Consider the following 21,096-nt stretch of genomic DNA (forward strand, 5'->3'; position numbering starts at 1 on the left):
AAGACATGAGAGAAAAATTGGGAAATGAAGATGAGAGTAATATGAAGTCAAAGTTGGATGTTGTGGGCTATTTGAAGGTCATGTATGAAGATTTAAAAAATAAGAACAAGAATTTGAAGAAAAAATTGAAGTCAGAATATTTTCTAGAAATTTGAAGTTGTTGTGTTTTATTATCTCCTTCATGTTTAATATTTACTTTTTTAAGAAATACACTAGTTGAAGTAGGGTTTGAAATTTGAAATTTTTACATTGATTCTTATCTGTTTTATGTTTAATATTTACTTTGTTATGAAATGAAATAGTTTAAAATGCAGTGAACTTGACAGGAATGCAACTAAAAGACGGTTTCTTATGAATAAGTTTATCGAAAACTATTGAATTTTCAATTACAATTATTTGTTTGTTAGTTTATCCTATTTGTAGTTTAAGCTGATAGTTTTAGTTGATAGTTTAAGGTGTTAAGTTGATATCCTTAAGACAGTTAAACAGAAAGATTAAAACTTCATTACATAAACTTTCATTACATAATCAAAAACCATTATCATATCTAAGCCCTCTCGCTGAGATAAAATTAGACCAATCATACTGGGCCTTATCATCGTCATCTGAATCGAAAAAATTAATTATTTTCCTCAACCTTCTTCTTTTCTCCTCCTCCTCCTTCTTCTTCTTCTTCTCCTCACACTGAGAGCTCTCATTAGTATAAACACAACACCCTCTTCAATACATCTTGAATCTGATGCTGGTTTTGCGCCACAACACCATCTACATCAACATCTTGAGGCTCTAGCTGGTTTCGCACCACAACATCCTCTACAGAAACATTTGGATTCTCAGTATTGTTGGTAGCTTGAGCAGGATAACACATCTTCTTCTTTGGAAGTTTAAAAACCAAAGATGCTCATTATTGTTTCTTTAATTCTATATGCTTTCTATTCTCTTTGGAAGTTGGAAATATTGCATACCTCGAGCTGTTCAAATTTATTGTGTACTTATTATGCAAGTTTTGATAACAATTCCAAAATGGTGTAGTGTTGATTCTGGTATGATACGATTGACAATTATTCACATATAATATCATAACAATTATTAGGAATAACCGTTATTAAAGAGTGCACGCTTTCCTGTTTACTACGACAGTCACTGGACCATGATTGAAAGTTCTGCGTATACTACCACACGCTACATAAAAATGCCTGGTCATGTATGATTATATATCTTTCCCAACCGTTGTTAAATGCCTTTTCCATAGTAGTGTATTCTTGGGTTCCCTTATGACCCACCGAACTAATAAAACTTGCTCCTCAAGTAATGGGTATTTTAGGAGAAAAGGATGGATGGACAAGACCGCACCTAGTAAGTTACAGGTCATCCTCCCTAGGATATCATTGTAAGGAGACAAGGAATCTAGTGCGAGGTACTTCACTTTAGCTGTTTTTGCATTAAATTTTGAGAAAAACGTCGTTTCGAGCATTACGTGACCATTTACTCGTCCTTATTTTCCATACATAAAAACTAGAGAGCCATAAACGCTCTCTAGAATAAGACATCAGTCAAGCTTACAGGTTCAAATAATAACCCATATTTTTTAAGTTATTACAAGTCCTCATGCTTGGATATTGTTAGTTGTTTTATCATTCAATAGATAAATTCATTGAATTTTACTATTTTTAGAGTATTTTGTAAACAACACAATAGGTTCTCTCTTTTGTATTTTTTATTTGTTTGTTGCTTTTGAAAGGTTAGTTTTGATGAGATTATGCACAACTTCCTGAGATAAAAAGAGAAATAATAATGGAATTTCTAGGGCACACATAGGAGCAATATACGTGGGAAGGAGAGTCGACTTGAAATGATATGAAAAAAGGCACTAGAAAACAACATGCAGTACATAGAACATTAACTAAGCGCGCATGCGGAAAAAAGGACATTGTCGCATGCTCCACTATACCAGCAGTCGTCCATGCTACACCTTATCCCCTACTACTGTTTGTGCCTGATTTCCATGTTATACGAATGAGAAGGAAAATGAGGGAACTTAGCTGATTTACTTTTGGGCCTGGTTTGATTTATTCTCAGCCCCATGATCCAAGACAAATGACAAAACCTAAGGTGAAACAACTATAAAAGCAACTTATGAAGAAGGAAAAAAAGTTCAACAACTGTTAGAAAAAATCACTTAGATCAAATCAATGAAATACATAGTTGAGTGAAAAGCATGATTCTTCTCCCCTATCTGAAGTGCTTATTACTAGATCCAGACGTGATAAAAGTTATCTCTTATTGATTAACCATTGCAAGAAGACAAGACATTGCTCTTAGGTTGTTATTTATTTCCCACTATGTGTTTGAGAATGATTAGCTCAAGGACCAATGTTGTAATTTATACTCAGCTCAATATGAGCTAATTCTTTATTTGTTGAGTAATGAAAATTTAATATAATATAATCTTTAAGTTAAGTGAAGTGTTGTTAATGCTTTGTTTTATCATGTGCTTATTTGCTGTAAGTTTATTTCTTTGATTGATCAACTTGGAAAAATATAAAAGTTTGTTATTGTGAGAGATCCAACAACAAGTAAATTTCATGATAAAAGTGGCTGAAAATAGTAGGATAAAGATATTCACTAGATTATCTTCTTAGAGGTAAGTGGCTACAACTAGAGCTGTCAATATGGGCTACCCGGCCCTAAACGGGCCGGCCCTGACGGGCCCTGGGCTTTTCAGGGCTGGGCCAAAAAGGCCCTGTGTAATATGGGCTCGAGATTTACTACCCGAGCCCGGCCCTAAATGGGCTTCGGGCTACCCGACCCTAAATAGGCTTTTTTTATTTAAAAAAAATAAAATAAAAACTCCATAATATTTATTGAAAATTCTAGTAACAGAGAATCGATGTCGTATCGGATGTTATGACATCCACTACTGAACAGATTATTACTTTTAGCAGTAAGTAAATGAAAAGAGTAAACAACACAGGGAATTGTTTACCCAGTTCGGTGTACAACAACACCTACTCTGGGGGCTACCAAGCTAGAGAGGAAATCCACTATAAGCAGTGTTAATTCAGAGCTAAACTACCAATTTACACTCCTCACTTAAGACCTACCCAATGTAATTTCAATCTAACACTAGACCTGAGTTCCTACTCACTCCCCCTCAATCGCAGCAGTGATATCAAAAACAAGTAAAAGTAAAATCAGACTGAAGACACACTTCAAATAAATCTTGATCTTGCTTAAAAGCTTTAATCAAGAGACACAACACTCGAGCTTAAAAACTTAGAGTAACACAACAAATTACAACTCAAACACCCTATTCCAATACAATCATCAAAGTGACAATTGCTTGGATTACATGAAAAACACTAAGACACAAACACACGTGAAAACTCAGTTCACAAAACACAGAATTCTTCACTTAAAAATCTCTGCCTCTGCAAGTAGGATTAGCAATCTTCTTATGGGCAATAAATTAGGGTTAACCAAGTTAACCTAATTTCCACCGTTTCAGGGTGCTACAATATAGGCCATACGCCATAGGCGTGGTCTTTTATTGTTATACAATCAACACTGAATAGATAGTTTCCTAAAATATAGCCCGAGATAAATAAGGAAACATAATAGAAAATATAACAGTCAACTCTGTCCAAATACTGATGTCACAACATTCAGCATGACATCCAGTAAAACTCTATATTAACTAAGCACACAAATCCTGCAGTACACTACACATGCATGTCATGACATCAGTCAGGACATCTAAACACAGAACTATATTTTACCACAAAATGCAGCCAATCAAGAACATCTACATAAATAAAATTAAAAATTATGTTATTTTAAACATAATACATTTTTAAGTATTATATTATTTCTTATAAATACTATAATGTGTTTCTAAATACAATATATCTAAATTATATAAAATAATACTTGAATATTTATTATAAGAGAAAAATTAATATAATACAATGAAAAAATGTTGATTATATTAATTTATAATATTTAAAAGAAAAAGATTGAATAAATAGAGATAAAATTTAGTGAAGTGAAAAAAATCAATATGTTATTTTGGAGTAAGATAATATAAATATAAATATTTTTAAAAAAATTTATAATTATGCGGGCCTAATGGGCTACCCACGGTCCATATCGACTATCCCTAATGGATAGCGTGCTTTTCGAAGCCGGGCTAAAAAGGCCCTTAAAAATATGGGCTCTAATTTTAAGGGTCAAGCTCTATGATTTTCCGGATCTAGCGGGCCGGTCCATATGGGCTAGCCTATTTTGACAGCTCTAGCTACAACCATAAAGGATTTTTAGAGTAAAACCAGACATACTTTAGGGATACAAGTGAGGCTTAGAGATTTGTCTACTTGTCCTAAAGTATATACTTTTGTTGTTGTAAAGATACACCTTTAGATCATTTTTTACCTTTCCTAATGTTAAGTGCCAAAATGTAGTTATTTTGTGTTTGTAAATAATGGCACTTATCGATACTTTTTGTTAATACCGTTTGAATAATTCCCCGTTTTTGTGTATATTTGTATCGTTTGTGTTTTGTTACGTTTTCGTGTTAGTGTATATCGTTTGATAGTTTTGTTGTCTTTTTGTAGGTATTTATGTGTGTTCGAAGCTTTGAGGAATAAAGTGTCGAAGACACGGCGGCGAACACGCGATTTTACCAATTCATCGGCGGGCAAGGCTCAAAATAAGGATGATGAAATTCATCAATTTGGTTGCAATTTGTTCATTGTTAGATAGAGCATGGAATAAGCTTTCCAACGCTTCGAACCGGGCGCAAATCGGAGTTACGGTTCTCAATATATGACCAAAATAAGATTTCCATTTTCTGTTGAGCGGGCTAAGCGGGCTTGACCGCGCTAAGCGCGGTCTGGGAGCCTCTTTGACCCGTTTGGCAGAAAGTTGGGCGCTTAGCGCGGGTTTTTGGCGCTAAGCGCGGTCTGGAGGTTTCAGAACAATAAAAAACAGCCCGCTTAGCGCGCTGGGCGCGCTTAGCGCGGTCTGCGACTTCAGTTTTGGTATATATGTTGTAAAATCACATTTTTAGGGTTTTTTATCATCCATTTCCCCCATGGAGTGGCTCTGGTCCAATTTTGATAGTTTAGAGGCTTAGGAAACACCATTGGGTGTGACGTCATGTGGATTGATCATGGATCTGTCTCGATTTCATTGTACCGGTGAGATCTTTCCGGTTCATCTTCTCTCTTCCCTTTGCTTCATTCCAATGGTGGGTGTTGTATGTATGTTTCTACTCTTATTGTATGTATATTTGTGGATCTTGGGATCGTTTATATATTCGCTTTACAAATCATCATTGTTGTTGTTCTTGATCTTTTTGCTTAAATGCTCTGGATTTGTGTTGTTGCAGACATGGACACCATAGATCTTGATTAGGAATGATAACTGTTAGTTTCTGGGTTGCAGACATGGATTTAGGACTAACAATCGTAGTGGGTATCGAGTCTAATGCCTCCGTGTTGTTTGTGTCGGTGGAGAAATCGCTGATGTGAATAGTACGGTTGAGCTTTCGTCGGTGTTGCAGACATGGACACCGATGTGGCATCTCGAGTGATGCCCGGTGATGTTGATGCGTATTGTGAGTGTCGAGCGATAGATCTTCATATTTAAGTATTCGACGGGTAGAACGAAATGCAATTCCATAACTATTTCTCTTAGACTATTGAGATTGTTTATCTGCTTTTATTTACTCTTCCCGCATTTATCTTTCCGCAAACCCAATCATGAAACTTAGAACGCGAGATAGTCGAACGGCAGTTATTCTCAACCAATCTCTGTGGACTACGATACGATATAACCTATATCACCCGGTAATAAATAATACCTATTACTTTTTGCTTGCCGCTTTACCGCTTCAACAAAATGGCGCCGTTGCCGGGGATTGGTTTTGAGATTAATCGCATTGCGATGGTTTCGCGTTTTAAGTTTCGTAAATATGTTCATATGGTATATTTTGTGCATATTCTCATACTTGTGTGTTTTTGTATAGTTATACATGTTTATGTTTTCATACTTGTACATGTTTGTGTGTTTGATTTTGTTCCTCTTTACTTTTGCTATTTAGCAAGGTGAAGTTGGCTAAACAAATTGAACTCGGATAGTTCGTAAATTCTAAATCTTCACTTTTCAATTTGTTTAGCCAATTAAGGATTTTGTAAATTTTGCGTTTTATGTAAATTTGTGTTTTTACACATACTTGTATATACTTTTGCTTTTGATTCGCTTGTTAAGTGTTTGGGCAGGACGTTTTCTTTAGGTGGCGTTTGAGGCGAAAGCATTGGCGTACCGCGAGGAAGTTACTTACCATTCGCGAAACAATAAAAGGCGTCGAGCTAACGACGTAAAACGAGTGCTTGTTGGGAGGCACCCCAACGGTTTTATTTTTCTGTTTTTCTGTAAATGAGATGTATAGGTGTTAAGTGGAGGCACACTGGAATTTCTGTTTTGTTGCACTGGTTTTTGTCTTTCTGGTGTAGCGCGCTTAGCGCGCTTAGCGCGCTAGACCGCGCTTAGCGCGGTCTGTAGCTTTTGGCTAATGAATTCTTTTTAATGATTCATTTGCCTCACCTTTTTCCCACTTACACCAAGGCTTTATAGTATGTATTTTATAGTTATAATTTTAATTCTTTTGTTGTTGTTTAGACTCAAATTTTGGCTCGATTACTTGAAGTCGCATTTGGTAATTCTCCAATTTTGATTGATTCAACATGCCAATTGTGCGGTAATGATTGTTCGAATTTGTACATAGCAAGGTACTCGTTTATCACTTTCTATAGCTTAACATGTTTAGGAGACTTTTCATTTGTACATTTTTCATATTATTCATTCTTTTTGCATAACTTGTTCATGACTTGAATCACATTTTCCCCTTTTTACCATAAATGTGAGGTGGCTTTCCATTGTATACATATGCGAGTGACCGACATTTCTTGTTTTAACTGGATATTATTATGTTTAATCTGTTGTTTGTATTGATTTTGTGAATGCACGAAAGTGATCAAGGCACTTGTTTGATTTTGAGCACAACTACCTTAGCCAAGTATCAATTCACCTTGTGAGTGTGTGACCATTCGTAACCCCTTTGCACCTTTTCGTCATTGTCCATTTTGTTTTTGAACTTGAGACATAGTTCACATTTTTGATGGATTTTGATTATCGTTTTTCTTGAACCTTTAACTATGATGTTTAGTTGTATTTTTACCTTGCCTTAGAAAGTAGGGAGTATTCACTTTATATTGTGGTTGAATTCAAGTTGGGGAGAGGATGTTTGCTTGTTTATGTTGTGATTGATGTGAGGTTGAGGAAAGAAAAGAAAAAAATGTGAAAAAGAAAGAAAAGAAAAAGAAAGAAAAAAGAGAAAAGAGAAAAAAAATTGAAATAGAAAATAACAAAAAGAGTTGGGAATAAGATTGTGCTAATAAGTATTGGGTTTGGTGTGAAACATGTGATGAAAAAGAAAGTTTGATTGAAATTCCTTTGTTTGGAACTTTGTGGAAGTAACTACTCCCTTAGGTTTAGGCAAGTTTTTGTTTCGATTAGCTTTAGGACTTATCGCTTGTTTGTTAACCGAGCCACATTACAACCTTTAAAGCCTTTGTGATTCGTGCCGTTGCATTTTTGATACTATTTTTGGATGAATGCATAATTTTGTCTATTGTTTGCAAGATTGTCGGGTGTGTGTCAAAGTCCTCGCCTTTCGGTGTTTTCCATCTACCGATGAGTTTTTGCTAGGCGTGATTCATTATTGAGCTTGTTTTTGTTTAGAATGTTTTGTATGATTATTGTACTTACGATTGGTTTCATTTTCATGCGTCGTTGTAGGATTGTGGTAAGTTTTTACTTTGTTTGTACGTTTTTGGTTTGAACTGTGCAATTGTTTCGTTTTCTAAACTGTGTTGATTCCTGATTCTTTGGATTTTTACTTTTGATTCTTTGAGTGTTTGGCCTTGTTTGAGGACAAACAAATTCAAGTTGGGGAGAGTTGTTAAGTGCCAAAATGTAGTTATTTTGTGTTTGTAAATAGTGGCACTTATCGATACTTTTTGTTAATACCGTTTGAATAATTCCCCGTTTTTGTGTATATTTGTATCGTTTGTGTTTTGTTACGTTTTCGTGTAAATGTATATCGTTTGATAGTTTTGTTGTCTTTTTGTAGGTATTTATGTGTGTTCGAAGCTTTGAGGAATAAAGTGTCGAAGACACGGCGGCGAACACGCGATTTTACCAATTCATCGGCGGGCAAGGCTCAAAATAAGGATGATGAAATTCATCAATTTGGTTGCAATTTGTTCATTGTTAGATAGAGCATGGAATAAGCTTTCCAACGCTTCGAACCGGGCGCAAATCGGAGTTACGGTTCTCAAGATATGACCAAAATAAGATTTCCATTTTCTGTTGAGCGGGCTAAGCGGGCTTGACCGCGCTAAGCGCGGTCTGGGAGCCTCTTTGACCCGTTTGGCAGAAAGTTGGGCGCTTAGCGCGGGTTTTTGGCGCTAAGCGCGGTCTGGAGGTTTCAGAACAATAAAAAACAGCCCGCTTAGCGCGCTGGGCGCGCTTAGCGCGGTCTGCGACTTCAGTTTTGGTATATATGTTGTAAAATCACATTTTTAGGGTTTTTTATCATCCATTTCCCCCATGGAGTGGCTCTGGTCCAATTTTGATAGTTTAGAGGCTTAGGAAACACCATTGGGTGCGACGTCATGTGGATTGATCATGGATCTGTCTCGATTTCATTGTACCGGTGAGATCTTTCCGGTTCATCTTCTCTCTTCCCTTTGTTTCATTCCAATGGTGGGTGTTGTATGTATGTTTCTACTCTTATTGTATGTATATTTGTGGATCTTGGGATCGTTTATATATTCGCTTTACAAATCATCATTGTTGTTGTTCTTGATCTTTTTGCTTAAATGCTCTGGATTTGTGTTGTTGCAGACATGGACACCATAGATCTTGATTAGGAATGATAACTGTTAGTTTCTGGGTTGCAGACATGGATTTAGGACTAACAATCGTAGTGGGTATCGAGTCTAATGCCTCCGTGTTATTTGTGTCGGTGGAGAAATCGCTGATGTGAATAGTACGGTTGAGCTTTCGTCGGTGTTGCAGACATGGACACCGATGTGGCATCTCGAGTGATGCCCGGTGATGTTGATGCGTATTGTGAGTGTCGAGCGATAGATCTTCAGATTTAAGTATTCGATGGGTAGAACGAAATGCAATTCCATAACTATTTCTCTCAGACTATTGAGATTGTTTATCTGCTTTTATTTACTTTTCCCGCATTTACCTTTCCGCAACCAATCATGAAACTTAGAACGCGAGATAGTCGAACGGCAGTTATTCTCAACCAATCTCTGTGGACTACGATACGATATAACCTATATCACCCGGTAATAAATAATACCTATTACTTTTTGCTTGCCGCTTTACCGCTTCAACACCTAACACGACACAACACATCATGCACAAATAAATTTTGAAACTATATTAGTGGATTAATGCCAAATGTGCTCTATATTATTGAACTCAAACCACCTTTTTAACAATATTCTACATTTGTTTGCTATTCAATTGAACTTGTGACAATCATATATTATTTTTATCTTGCTCATGCTTATTCACAAAAGATAGTTCTCTGCAAAAATCAACCTAAGTTACCTTCCACTCTCATCACTTGCTATTTTAAACATACATGTATACTTGCATGTGACATCACACGTTTTCAAGAAACATCAATTAACATAGTTTATTTTCTAATCAAAATCTATCTCACATACTTTCATGGGGAGGAACTAGATTCACACCCAACGGAGAAATCCTTAGCGATGGGTTGTATGACTGTCTTAGAGCTTTGCTCTAACATCCTTGTCGGAAGATGGCGAAAAGAAATGGTAAATAATAACAAGTGCGGCCCAAGTCAATTTTACTAGGCCCCATGGTGTCTACCAAATGTACTTGTTAAAAGTACAATACATAACAACTCAGTTATTAAAAATGAATGTTAGTAGTACAATTCAGTTATTAGTTGTTAGAGGTAGTTAATTGTTAATTACAAGCATAACTAACTGTGCTAGTTAAAAGTTAGTTAGGCTCTGTTTGGTAAGACAACTTTTCGAGCTTATAGCTTATGTCTTATAAGCTCATATGATAATTTAGACCCGTTTGGTAACGGTCTTTTCATCACGAGCTTATAGCTTATTTTACTAGCTTATAGCTTATTTTCCAGACGCTATTTTAAATAGCGTTTTAACTTATGTCTTATAGCTTATTACTTTTTCTTCATTTTTTATCCTTATTATTTCAATTAAAATCCATTTTTAACCCTTATAATTTATTTTAATTTAAAATAAAATAATTATATATTAAATATCTTTTATGTCATTTAACATTTATAAGTTAATTGAACTGCTAATTTTACCAAACACTTCAATGAGCTTATAAGCTACCAATCTCAATCATCCGCTATAAGCTATAAGTCATCAGTCATCAGCCATCAGTCATATGCTATAAACTATCAACTAGCTTATCAGTCAACCGTTATTTTTATCAAACAGACCCTTAGTTGTCTTGTAATCAAGATCATCTTTGAAGGAGTTTAAGGCGAGTTACATTATATGACCCAAATTTTATATCATGGCTTCACCATAATTAAATAGTCAAATTTTATATCATGGCTTCACCATAATTAAATAGTACTTCATGAATAAATAGGATATCTATTTATTTTTCCAAAGTTAAATTACAATTAATCTACATAAGACTTTCAAAAACTTAAAACATCCCTACTTGTAAATCACTTAAAACATCCCTACTTGTAAATCGAACAGTTGATGAAGGCAAGACATTGTGATGTTGTATTTATGCATAGTATTAATCACTTATTCAAAATAATACAACACAATTTCCATCACAATTAATCCTCTCTCGATTCACCTCTTTTCTCTTATTTTTATCATTTTTTCTCGATTTTGAAATGCAAGATACCTCTTGCACTAACATTTTTGACTAGTGTGCATGGAAGAAAAGGTATAAATGCACTAAGAGAAGTCTCAAATAACATTATGTATTTTCTTGTCCAAGATAACTTTTTTGAAATATTAGTTTGTTTAAAAGACATCTACAAGTGGTGTTCCATCATATATACACCATAAGACGGCTCATAAATTAATGGAAAATATTGGTCTCTAGCTCTGATACGCAATTAAATGTATCACAAATGCATTGATACCAATTATTTCTTAATGCAAGTCAAACATAAAGTCTATACTACTAGTAGAATCTTTCTCCTTCTTTAGATTTGAGCCTGTGGCTGCGCAATCATGCAACCCATTTGAAAGTTATTACCAATTATAAACAAAGATGTATAATTTGTACTATTTTGATACAACAATTTTAAAGAATTCCTATAGACAGATATATTTCACTTGAGTTTGTCGACCAAACAAAGAAAAGGACTTGTGAGATTTAACAAAGGCCATTCACTCATTACCAAATCTTTTTCTGCAGGGTCCATTTTGATATTGTGCGCAAGTCGTTCAACTATTTTATATTGGTTTTTTCACAACTCTTGAAATGGTACCTGTAACAAAAGAATAAGAAATAAACAACTGATAGAGACTTAAGATTTTCACGTTCTACGGAGGATATGTCAAGGGCGGCTGAGGAGAAGAGGGGGTGTGGACTTCAGCATGTAAATATGGATATATTGGTGATTGAAGAAAAAAAATAAATATGGACATGTTTTTCTCATAAGATTTTGTTTAGGTATATTTGCAAAAGACCTATAAGATGGTCTTAGGTCACCAAGAGAAGGCGATGTAACATGTCGCCTATACATATCTCATCGCCGCCTGTTTACTGGAGTGAGTGCCCGTTAATTGGTTTTGTCGTCTGTTTCTAGGTTGTATGCCCATTTATAGGAATGTAGAGTGATGTTTCACGGTCCTCAACGGCACGAAAGAGAGTCAAAAGGGGAGATGATTTCCTCATGAATAATATGGGAGTTGATTGCACACTATCTAACTCTGGTGCAGTTGCGATTGCCTGGGAGCATAAGGTCCAAGCCCAAGGATTTCCTCTACTATAAATAATACATTTATGAAAAACTCTGCCAGCAAACAACCGGGGTGTAAATCATATGCGCGACATATTTTAATATATATTTTTAAATACTACTTATTCACTTGGTTGAGCTGGCAACCGATAGAAAAAGTATTTAGGAGAAATGTCTTCGAATCTCTGCAATTGCATTTTACCAACTTTTAATTTTTTTTAATATTTTTGTATACGATTTATTACCTCCATTGAGCTGTTAATCGAGAGAAGATGTATGTAGGGGACATGCCTTCAAATCTTGGGAACTGAATTTAGCTTATTTTATTTTATATTTATTTTTGTTTATGACAAATTACCTCAGTTGTGTTTGCAATTCAGGGAGAAAATATTCAGAAGACACGCTTTCGGATCCCAGCAAATGTATTTTAGCACCTTTTATTTATTTATTTAATATTAATGACCTATTACCACGGTTGAGCTGACAATCGAGGAAAAATGTATTGATCAACCGTCTTTCGAATTTCAACAATTACATTTTAACGTATTTTATTTTATTTTTATTTTTCATTTATGACCTATTATTTCGGTTGATCTAGCAACCGAGGGGAAAACTTTAGTTTAATTTGATGAAAAATTAAGTAACGAATCTCTGCAACCCATTTATAAAGTAACAATGTTCAAGAGACATTGTCTACTCAACAATCCATATGAAACACTAGTAATCTGGGTGAAACCCTCATCAGCTCATTAGATGTTAATGCCACAAAGATCCATCTTTGATGCAAAGTGCTGAAATGCAAACTTAACGTAATGAAAAAATGATAATGAAAGTAGTTTTATAAAGGACAACATCATTCTTTTAGATAGATTGCAATAGTAGACAAAAATTTTAAGGTTAAAATTGTTTAATAATAGTTAAGAAATATTCATGAATGTAACTTTGAAATGTAAGTTGTTGTGGTGTTAAGTAAAATGTTTAATTTTCTTTACTGATGTGAAGATTTAATGTTTAACGATTCTAATGATTTTGTTTATTTTTTGTTATTGTTGTTGTTTTTGTGATTTAATATTTAATAATTCAATTGATTTTATTGTTGTTGTTGTTGTTGTTGAGATTCATTGTTTAACGATTCTATTGATTTTGTTTTGTTGATGATAATGATGATGATGAAGAGGAAGGTTCCAAATTTGTCAATAAAATTGATGCTTTGCAGATTTAAACAAAAAAATAGGTAAAAATGAAAATTATGTAAACAGGGTATTTCACCTCGGATATTATTCCAACTGAAGTAAAACCTCACATTCACATCGGGTATTAATTCCAACGAGAGGAAAAGTAGCACGTTTTTCATATTTGAAAATCCAAAAAATTTATTTGAAATTCTGTTATGTTAGAACATAGTTTGGTTATACATCTAATTCTTAGTTTTTATGATAACAATTATATAGTAAATATGAAGAACAATTATGTACTCTAATCGTTTGATGAAATATGCAGAAAAAAGATTAGAAGTTCTAAAGTAAACTGAGAAGGAAATAATGTTAAGTCATACGGGAAGTTCTGATGAGAACACGCTAAGTAAAGAAGTTTCTGATGATGAACACTTTAAATGCACCAATGAACAAGCCAATATGGGATGATTCTGACTCAAAAGAAGACTCAGATGAGGAGCAGGCCAATATGGCATTCATGGCAGAAGCTAATATAAGGAAGGACATTTCAGAAAGTGAAATGACAACAGACAATGAATCAGACTCTGATGATGAACAAGAGGTACTTTCTTCCCTTTCACGCTCTAAACTTGAATATTGCTTCTCTGAATTGATGAAAAGATATCATATTCTAATTGGTAAGTACAAAACTCTGAAAAAAGAGTTTTGTAGTTTCCTGAGAAAACTACTGAGTATGAACGAGTTAAATCCGAAAAATTGTTTACTTTAGAAAATTCAAATCTCTCTCTTAAAAGTAAAGACTCTAAATTAGAGGAAGATATCTCATCTTTAACGTCTCTTACTGATAAAGTAATCAAATTTGACAGAGCATTTCAATAATTGTTAGCTAAAGGCATAGATAGAAGCAAGATGGCATCAATGATCTATGGGGTTAGCAGAAATGGCAGTAGAGGTTTAGGATATAAAGGACCATCAAAGAAACCTGATGAGACTTTATCTCTTAAGCCAAAACCTCTCACTGAAAATTTTGTGCTTTATGGCACCAAAGTGAAAGGTTCTGAAAAGGATAGTTATGATATTGCCACATCACCATCACTGACAAAAAAGAAAATTTCTAAATCTAAAAATAATAATAATGCACGAATTCCACATGATTATTCTATTGCACAAAAGATCAAAGGTGCTAGAACCTCTAGAATTGCTAACAAGAAAGGACTCAAAAGATGGGTACCTAAAAATGAGATTATTTATGTTGCAGATATCCTTGATGGCTCCACTGAAATATCAATCATGGTACCTGGATAGTGGATACTCGTAACACATGACGGGAGAAAGGCGTATGTTCCAAAATTTGGAACTTAAGCCTAGAGGCTTCGTCAGTTTCTGAGGTAATAAAAAAGGAAGGATTATGGGCTCTGGAACCATAGGTAATGGTAAGCTTCCTTGTATTAATAATGTACTTTTAGTAGAGGGTCTACTGCATAACTTACTGTCAATTAGTCAACTTAGTGACAATGGTTATGATGTCGTATTTAATCAAAAGTTCTGTAAAGTTGTTAGTCAAAAGGATGGCTCAGTTTTGTTCAATGGTAAGAGGAAGAACAATATTTACAAAATAAGGTTGTCGGATCTGAAAGATCATAAAGTAAAATTTCTCCCCTTTGTCAATGAAGAGCAATGGGTCTGGCATAGACATCTGGGTCATGTTAGTATGAGAAAGATATCCCAACTAAACAAGCTTAGATTAGTTAGAGGCTTGCCAAATTTGAATTTTTCTTCAGATGCTCTTTGTGAAGCATGTTAGAAAGGAAAATTTAGAAAAACTTTTTTCAAAGCTAAGAAAGTTGTATCCACATCCAGACCATTAGAACTTCTTCACATTTATTTATTTGGAACAGTGAAAACTGTGTCTATCAGTGGAAAGAAATATGGGCTAGTTATTCTTGATGACAATAGCATATGGACATGGGTAAAATTCTTGAGACACAAGGATGAGTCAGATTCTGTGTTTTCCACCTTCTGTTCCCAAGTGCAAAATGAAATGAATTGCAAAATAGTCAAAAGTGACCATGGTGGAGATTTTGAAAACAAAGATTTTGAAAGTCTCTTTGATAGAAATGGTATTTCACATGATTTTTCCTTCCCTAGAACCCCACAACAAATTGGTGTTGTAAAAAGGAAAAATAGAACTCTACAAGAGATGGCTCGCACGATGATCCAAGAGACAGACATGGCAAAGCATTTCTGGGCAGAAGCTGTGAATACAACATGTTATGTTCAGAATAGGACTTCTCTAAGACCTATTTGGGTAAGACTCCATATGAACTGTGGAACAATAGAAAGTCTATCATTTCCTATTTCCATCCATTTGGATGTGTATGTTTTATGTTAAACACTAAGGAGTATCTGAGTAAATTCGATTCCAAAGCACAAAAGTGTTTGCTGTTAGGATATTCTGAACGCTCAAAAGGCTACAGTGTAACACCCCATATCTACCCGATAATTATACGACAATCAGAATATAAAAATTCCAAAACATTCATATGGGATATCACATTTCGACTTAAATCATAATGGCATATACGCCTTCAACATAGATACATAACACTTTATTAAAATCGACAAACTTATAGAAATTGATTTAGCCTTTAAAGATTGTTCATCAATATTAAATAACCACGCAGCGGATTCACAAACTTCCAAAAACCAAAGTAAATTCATAGCATCTTCGCTCATTGCAAAAAAACTTCAAAAGTCACAATTTAAAAGCAAAACAACATTAAAATTCAGCAAAGCAATAATTATAAAGCATACGTTTGTCCCCCCGAGTGCTACGTATCAGAGCGAAAACCGACTCGAACTCACGGCGACTTAGTCTTCATTCACATCTATCACCTCCACGTTATCAATATAAAGGCAACGGCCAACAAGAAAAGGGTGAGATATCAAACCATATAAATAAAGTTATGATAAAAAATATATTAGAGTCAGAAGTCATAAAAATCATCACTTTGCAGTATAATTGTTCCCGTTCCATTCACATCGATATTTCAACTCAAACAGTTCCAATTCACAATCAAAGTCATACAATTCATAAACATACAAAATGGAATGAGACTCTACAAATGCGAATGCATGTGGTACCTAGGGCTTCTGCCCCCATCCCCAATTTCCAGTTATTAGAGGCATTCAAACAGGCATAAGCCTTCGTCACTGTTTTGTCAAATCCTGGCCGTCACTAAAAATCATCACTTTGCAGTATAATTGTTCCCGTTCCATTCACATCGATATTTCAACTCAAACAGTTCCAATTCACAACAAAAATCATAAAACTCATCGTGAGGAATACGCCTATCTCACCGAAAATTATCAATAACCATTGATATCACGTCATCAAGTCATTACCTGCACTTCACATTACTTATAAAACACGTCGCGTCGCAACATCACAAAAACACCGCAAGAAAATAACGGTTAGCAGATTATTCCCGAAACGATCCTAATCTTATTCTAACTGTTATATATTTTCTGTCTGCTTCTAATATACCATTGGAATGTTATTTTTTTTTACTAAAAGTGACCCTGCTAAACAATTATGCAGAAATTGCTGCAAACATGTCATCATTACTCTTCTATTTTCATTATTATCGTTTGTATCTGCTATGCTATTTTTTCTAATATCTGCTACTGTACATCAATTAATCTATCTACTAGATCATTTCAATTTTATTAATTGATTCCATGACTAGTTATTAGCTCTACAGTTTACCTATTCATCACTCTTGGATTGAATTTAAGGGGTACTAAACTAATACTAAACAGGTGCACATGAACTTAATTAGAGGAAATATATAACATTTTAGTTTGAGGCCCCCGTTCCTAAGCATGTGGCCCTCGTCCTAGACACCCACCCCAGGCCACTAGGGCGCCCGCCCCCTCCCTAAGTCACCCGTCCCACACTTTTGTGGGACCCTCGTCCCACCTTCACCAAATGGGGCGCCCTCCTTCATGTTGTGGCCCCCGCCATCGAATTTTTTCTTCTTCTCCTATTTTACATTTCTTTCGTTCTTCCTAATAGACTAGCCCAGAATCGTTCAATTTTTTCCAGAAATTACCACACAACATCACAGAGATTCATCGATTAAATTTTATTAGGAATAATTTCATTCGCCAAAACCACAAACCATTGCAAACTATTTCAAAATCAACACAACAATAGTCATAGGCAAATTTCCAAAAAACCACAACACCCAAACATCAAAGTTATATCAAACACAGAGATAAAATTATAACCCCAAACCCCACATACGGTTCATCATATCCCTATTTATAGAACAAGAGCCTCACCCTTACCTTTGGATCGAAGATTGCTCTAAATTTCCCAATCAAAATCACCCAATGCTCTCCGTGACTTCCTACTATCTTCTCCCCAAAACCCTCTTCTGCTATGTGCCTAAATATATACAATGATTCAACAAACATAAAGTAAAACACAATTATACAAATATGTACATGAACAAACACATATATACAAACATGAAACACATATAACTATTAACATACACAAAGAGAAAATTGGTGAATGTTGGATGCACAAGTTGAAAAGTGGAGATTTATAATTAAAGAGCTAATCTGAGATCAACATGTTTCACCAACATTCACCAACAAAAGTATACTTATATGTAACATTTACAAGTAAACCTATATGGTGAACATAAACAAGTAAACATGTACAAGTAAATATATATACATGTGAAACTATACAATATATACGTATATACAAAGCTCAAAACCTCCGAAACTATTGCGATGCAATTCAACCATCCTCGACAACAGAGCCATTTTTTTGAAGCAGGCATAGCAGCAAGCAACAAAAGATTTGGAAATATTACTCCGGGATTTATCGTGTCCACAGAGATGGTGAGAATGCCATTCAAGAGTTTCTACGGTTTTGAACTTGGGTTTGAATGACAAAAGTATAAGGACGGAAAAGTAAAATATATGAACAGAAAAGAATTCATTCTTCGGAAAGATAAGACTTATTAAGCTTTACATATGATCTACTTCTTACAAACTTAAACTTGTCGACCAGTTATACTCAACCCACGATATTCGTCTATGTTATCACATATCTCTCACATAAGTGTTCATATCTGAAGCACCTACGAGAAAATTCACAACTAAGGTTATCTCTAATGCAAAGTCGCGAGAACATCTGTATTCTCGCGTCGACGATCTCTCGCGCGCCCCTCAAATACGAAAGCATTAAGTACAGATACCCAAAGAGATTGTTAGCTTTAAATCTATCTCTAGAGTTCAGAAACTAACAGATAATCATCCTAGATAAGGATTCAAGAAGTTTATCTCTAAAGCAACCCAAATCCCAAGCATAAAGCAAAAATCTAAGACAATAATCAACACAAATTTATAAAGCAAGTTTTATATAATGTCATGGGCGACAAATATACATGAGTTCAAAGTAAATACATACACAAAACCCAACTATAAGAGAAAACACAAAGAGGAAGAGAAATGAACCGAAAATCTCTCGGTCTGTCAGCTCCGATCGATGATCAATCCTCCTCCAATCATCCAAATGCAAGCTCCATAGTTGTTTTCTAACCTAATCTACCCTAAGAATGAAGGTTTGATGAGTTGGGAACAAATACCCTAAAACATAACCTAAAAAATGTGATTTTTGCCCCTTTTAACGAGCTGCTATATCAGGAAACTCGCTTAGCGAGCTTGATCTCGCTAAACGGGTAGCAGAAAAAAATAAATTTTATTTTTGCCATAACTTGAGAACCGTAACTCCGAATTGCGCCCGGTTCGAAGCGTTGTAAAGCTTATTCAATGCTCTATCTAACAATGACTAAATGGAAACCAAATAGATGATTTTTATCATCCTTATTTTGAGCCTTATGGATGCCCGCTTGAAGGTGGCTAAGAGAGCATCTGCATGATTTTCATTTTATTGCTCCAAAACTGCGAAATCGAAGTCGTTTCTTCGACACTTTATTTTTCGAGGCTCCGATATGCATAAATACCTATAAAACAAAGGAAAAAAATATTAATTGGTATAAAAATGAATCAAAAACACAAGTATGCACATATTTACACAAAAGTTAGGATTTTATTACAAAAACATAAGAATAGAATTGATAAGTGCCACAAATATATACTCAAAATATCGACATTTTGGCACTTATCACCCACAGATGCTCACGTTATTGGAACAAAATGGTTTTTGAGAAACAAGTTCAACGAGAAAGGTGAAGTTGTCAGAAACAAGGCACGACTGATTGCACAAGGTTATAGCCAGCAAGAAGGAATATACTTTACTGAAACCTTTGCTACACTCTCCAGGTTTGAAGCTATTCGCTTATTAGTCTCTTTCTTTATTAATCATAATATTATTCTTTATCAAATGGACGTTAAGAGTGTGTTTCTGAATGGTTACATATCTGAGGAAGTGTATCTCAAACAACCTCATGGATTTGAAAGCTCTGATAAACCAGATGTTATTTATAAACTTAAGAAATTGCTCTATGGTCTGAAGCAAGCTCCTAGAGCTTGATACGACAAATTGAGTAGTTTTCTTTTAGAAAACAAGTTCACCAGAGGAATGGTTGACACCACACTTTTCTGTAAAACCTTCAACGCTAACATCCTTATAGTTCAAATATATGTTGATGATATTATTTTTGGTTCTGCTAATCCCTCTGTTTTCAAGGAATTTTCTAAGATGATGCAGGCTGAATGTGAAATGAGCATGATGGGAGAACTGAAATTCTTTCTGGGAATTCAAATTGACCAAAGACCAGAAGCGACTTACATTCATCAGAGCAAGTACACGAAGGAACTTCTGAAAAAGTTCAACATGCTTGACTGCAAGGTAGCTAAAACTCCAATGCATCCGACATGCATTATGGAGAAAGAAGAGGTAAGTGGAAAGGTATGTCAGAAGCTACATCGTGGTATGATAGGCGCTCTTCTATATCTAACTACTTCTAGACCTGATATTTTATCCAATGTTCATTTATGTGCAAGATTCCAATTTGATCTGAGAGAATCTCATTTAACTGTTATTAAGAGGATTCTGAGGTATTTGAAAGGAACAACTAACCTTGGCCTGGTGTATGAGAAAACATCAGAGTATACTCTTTCCGGGTTTTGTGATGCAGATTATGCTGGAGATAGAATTGAAAGGAAAAGTATTTCTGGAAACTGTCAATTTCAAGGAAGCAATCTGATCTCATGGTCAAGCAAGAGACAATCAACAATTTATCTTTCAACAGTAGAAGCATAATACATATCAACATATATGCAAAGCACTCAGATGCTATGGATGAAGAGCCAACTGGAAGATTATCAAATCTATGAGAGTAACATTCCTATCTTTTTTGATTATACTGCTGCTATTTGCTTAAGCAAAAACCCTATCTTGCATTCTAGGGCTAAACACATTCAAATAAGACATCATTTTATCAGAGACAGTGTTCAGAAAGAGATTCTTTCTTTAAAATTAATAGATACAGACCATCCATGGGCTGATATCTTCACAAAACCCCTGACAGAAGATAGATTTCTATTCATTCTAAAGAATTTGAAAATGGACCTTTGTCCATAGTAAGATGTCATTAGAATCGAATATGTTTAGTTATAATCTAATGCAAGAAGATTCTGATTTAAATAATAAATTGTTGTTTATTTCTCATCTCAGTAATCAGAAGTTATTTTGGTCAGAAACATCTATGATCAGATGGAAGTTGTTTGATTTTCCAGATTCTGAGAGTATCAAACCGTGTAAATTAGATTTGATTAATGTGT

At 34.8% G+C, this 21,096-nt stretch overlaps 1 protein-coding gene across 1 annotated transcript; it reads left to right on the plus strand.

The window, feature by feature from the left end:
• The first annotated feature begins 19,891 nt into the window (after positions 1-19,891).
• LOC131624667 (uncharacterized mitochondrial protein AtMg00810-like) lies at positions 19,892-20,575 on the plus strand. Its single transcript, XM_058895597.1, has one exon. The coding sequence runs from the start codon at positions 19,892-19,894 to the stop codon at positions 20,573-20,575; it is 684 nt and encodes a 227-aa protein (XP_058751580.1).
• Positions 20,576-21,096: the final 521 nt, after the last annotated feature.

The sequence above is a fragment of the Vicia villosa genome, unplaced genomic scaffold (assembly GCF_029867415.1).
Source record: "Vicia villosa cultivar HV-30 ecotype Madison, WI unplaced genomic scaffold, Vvil1.0 ctg.000148F_1_1, whole genome shotgun sequence".
NCBI classification, from domain to species: domain Eukaryota; kingdom Viridiplantae; phylum Streptophyta; class Magnoliopsida; order Fabales; family Fabaceae; genus Vicia; species Vicia villosa.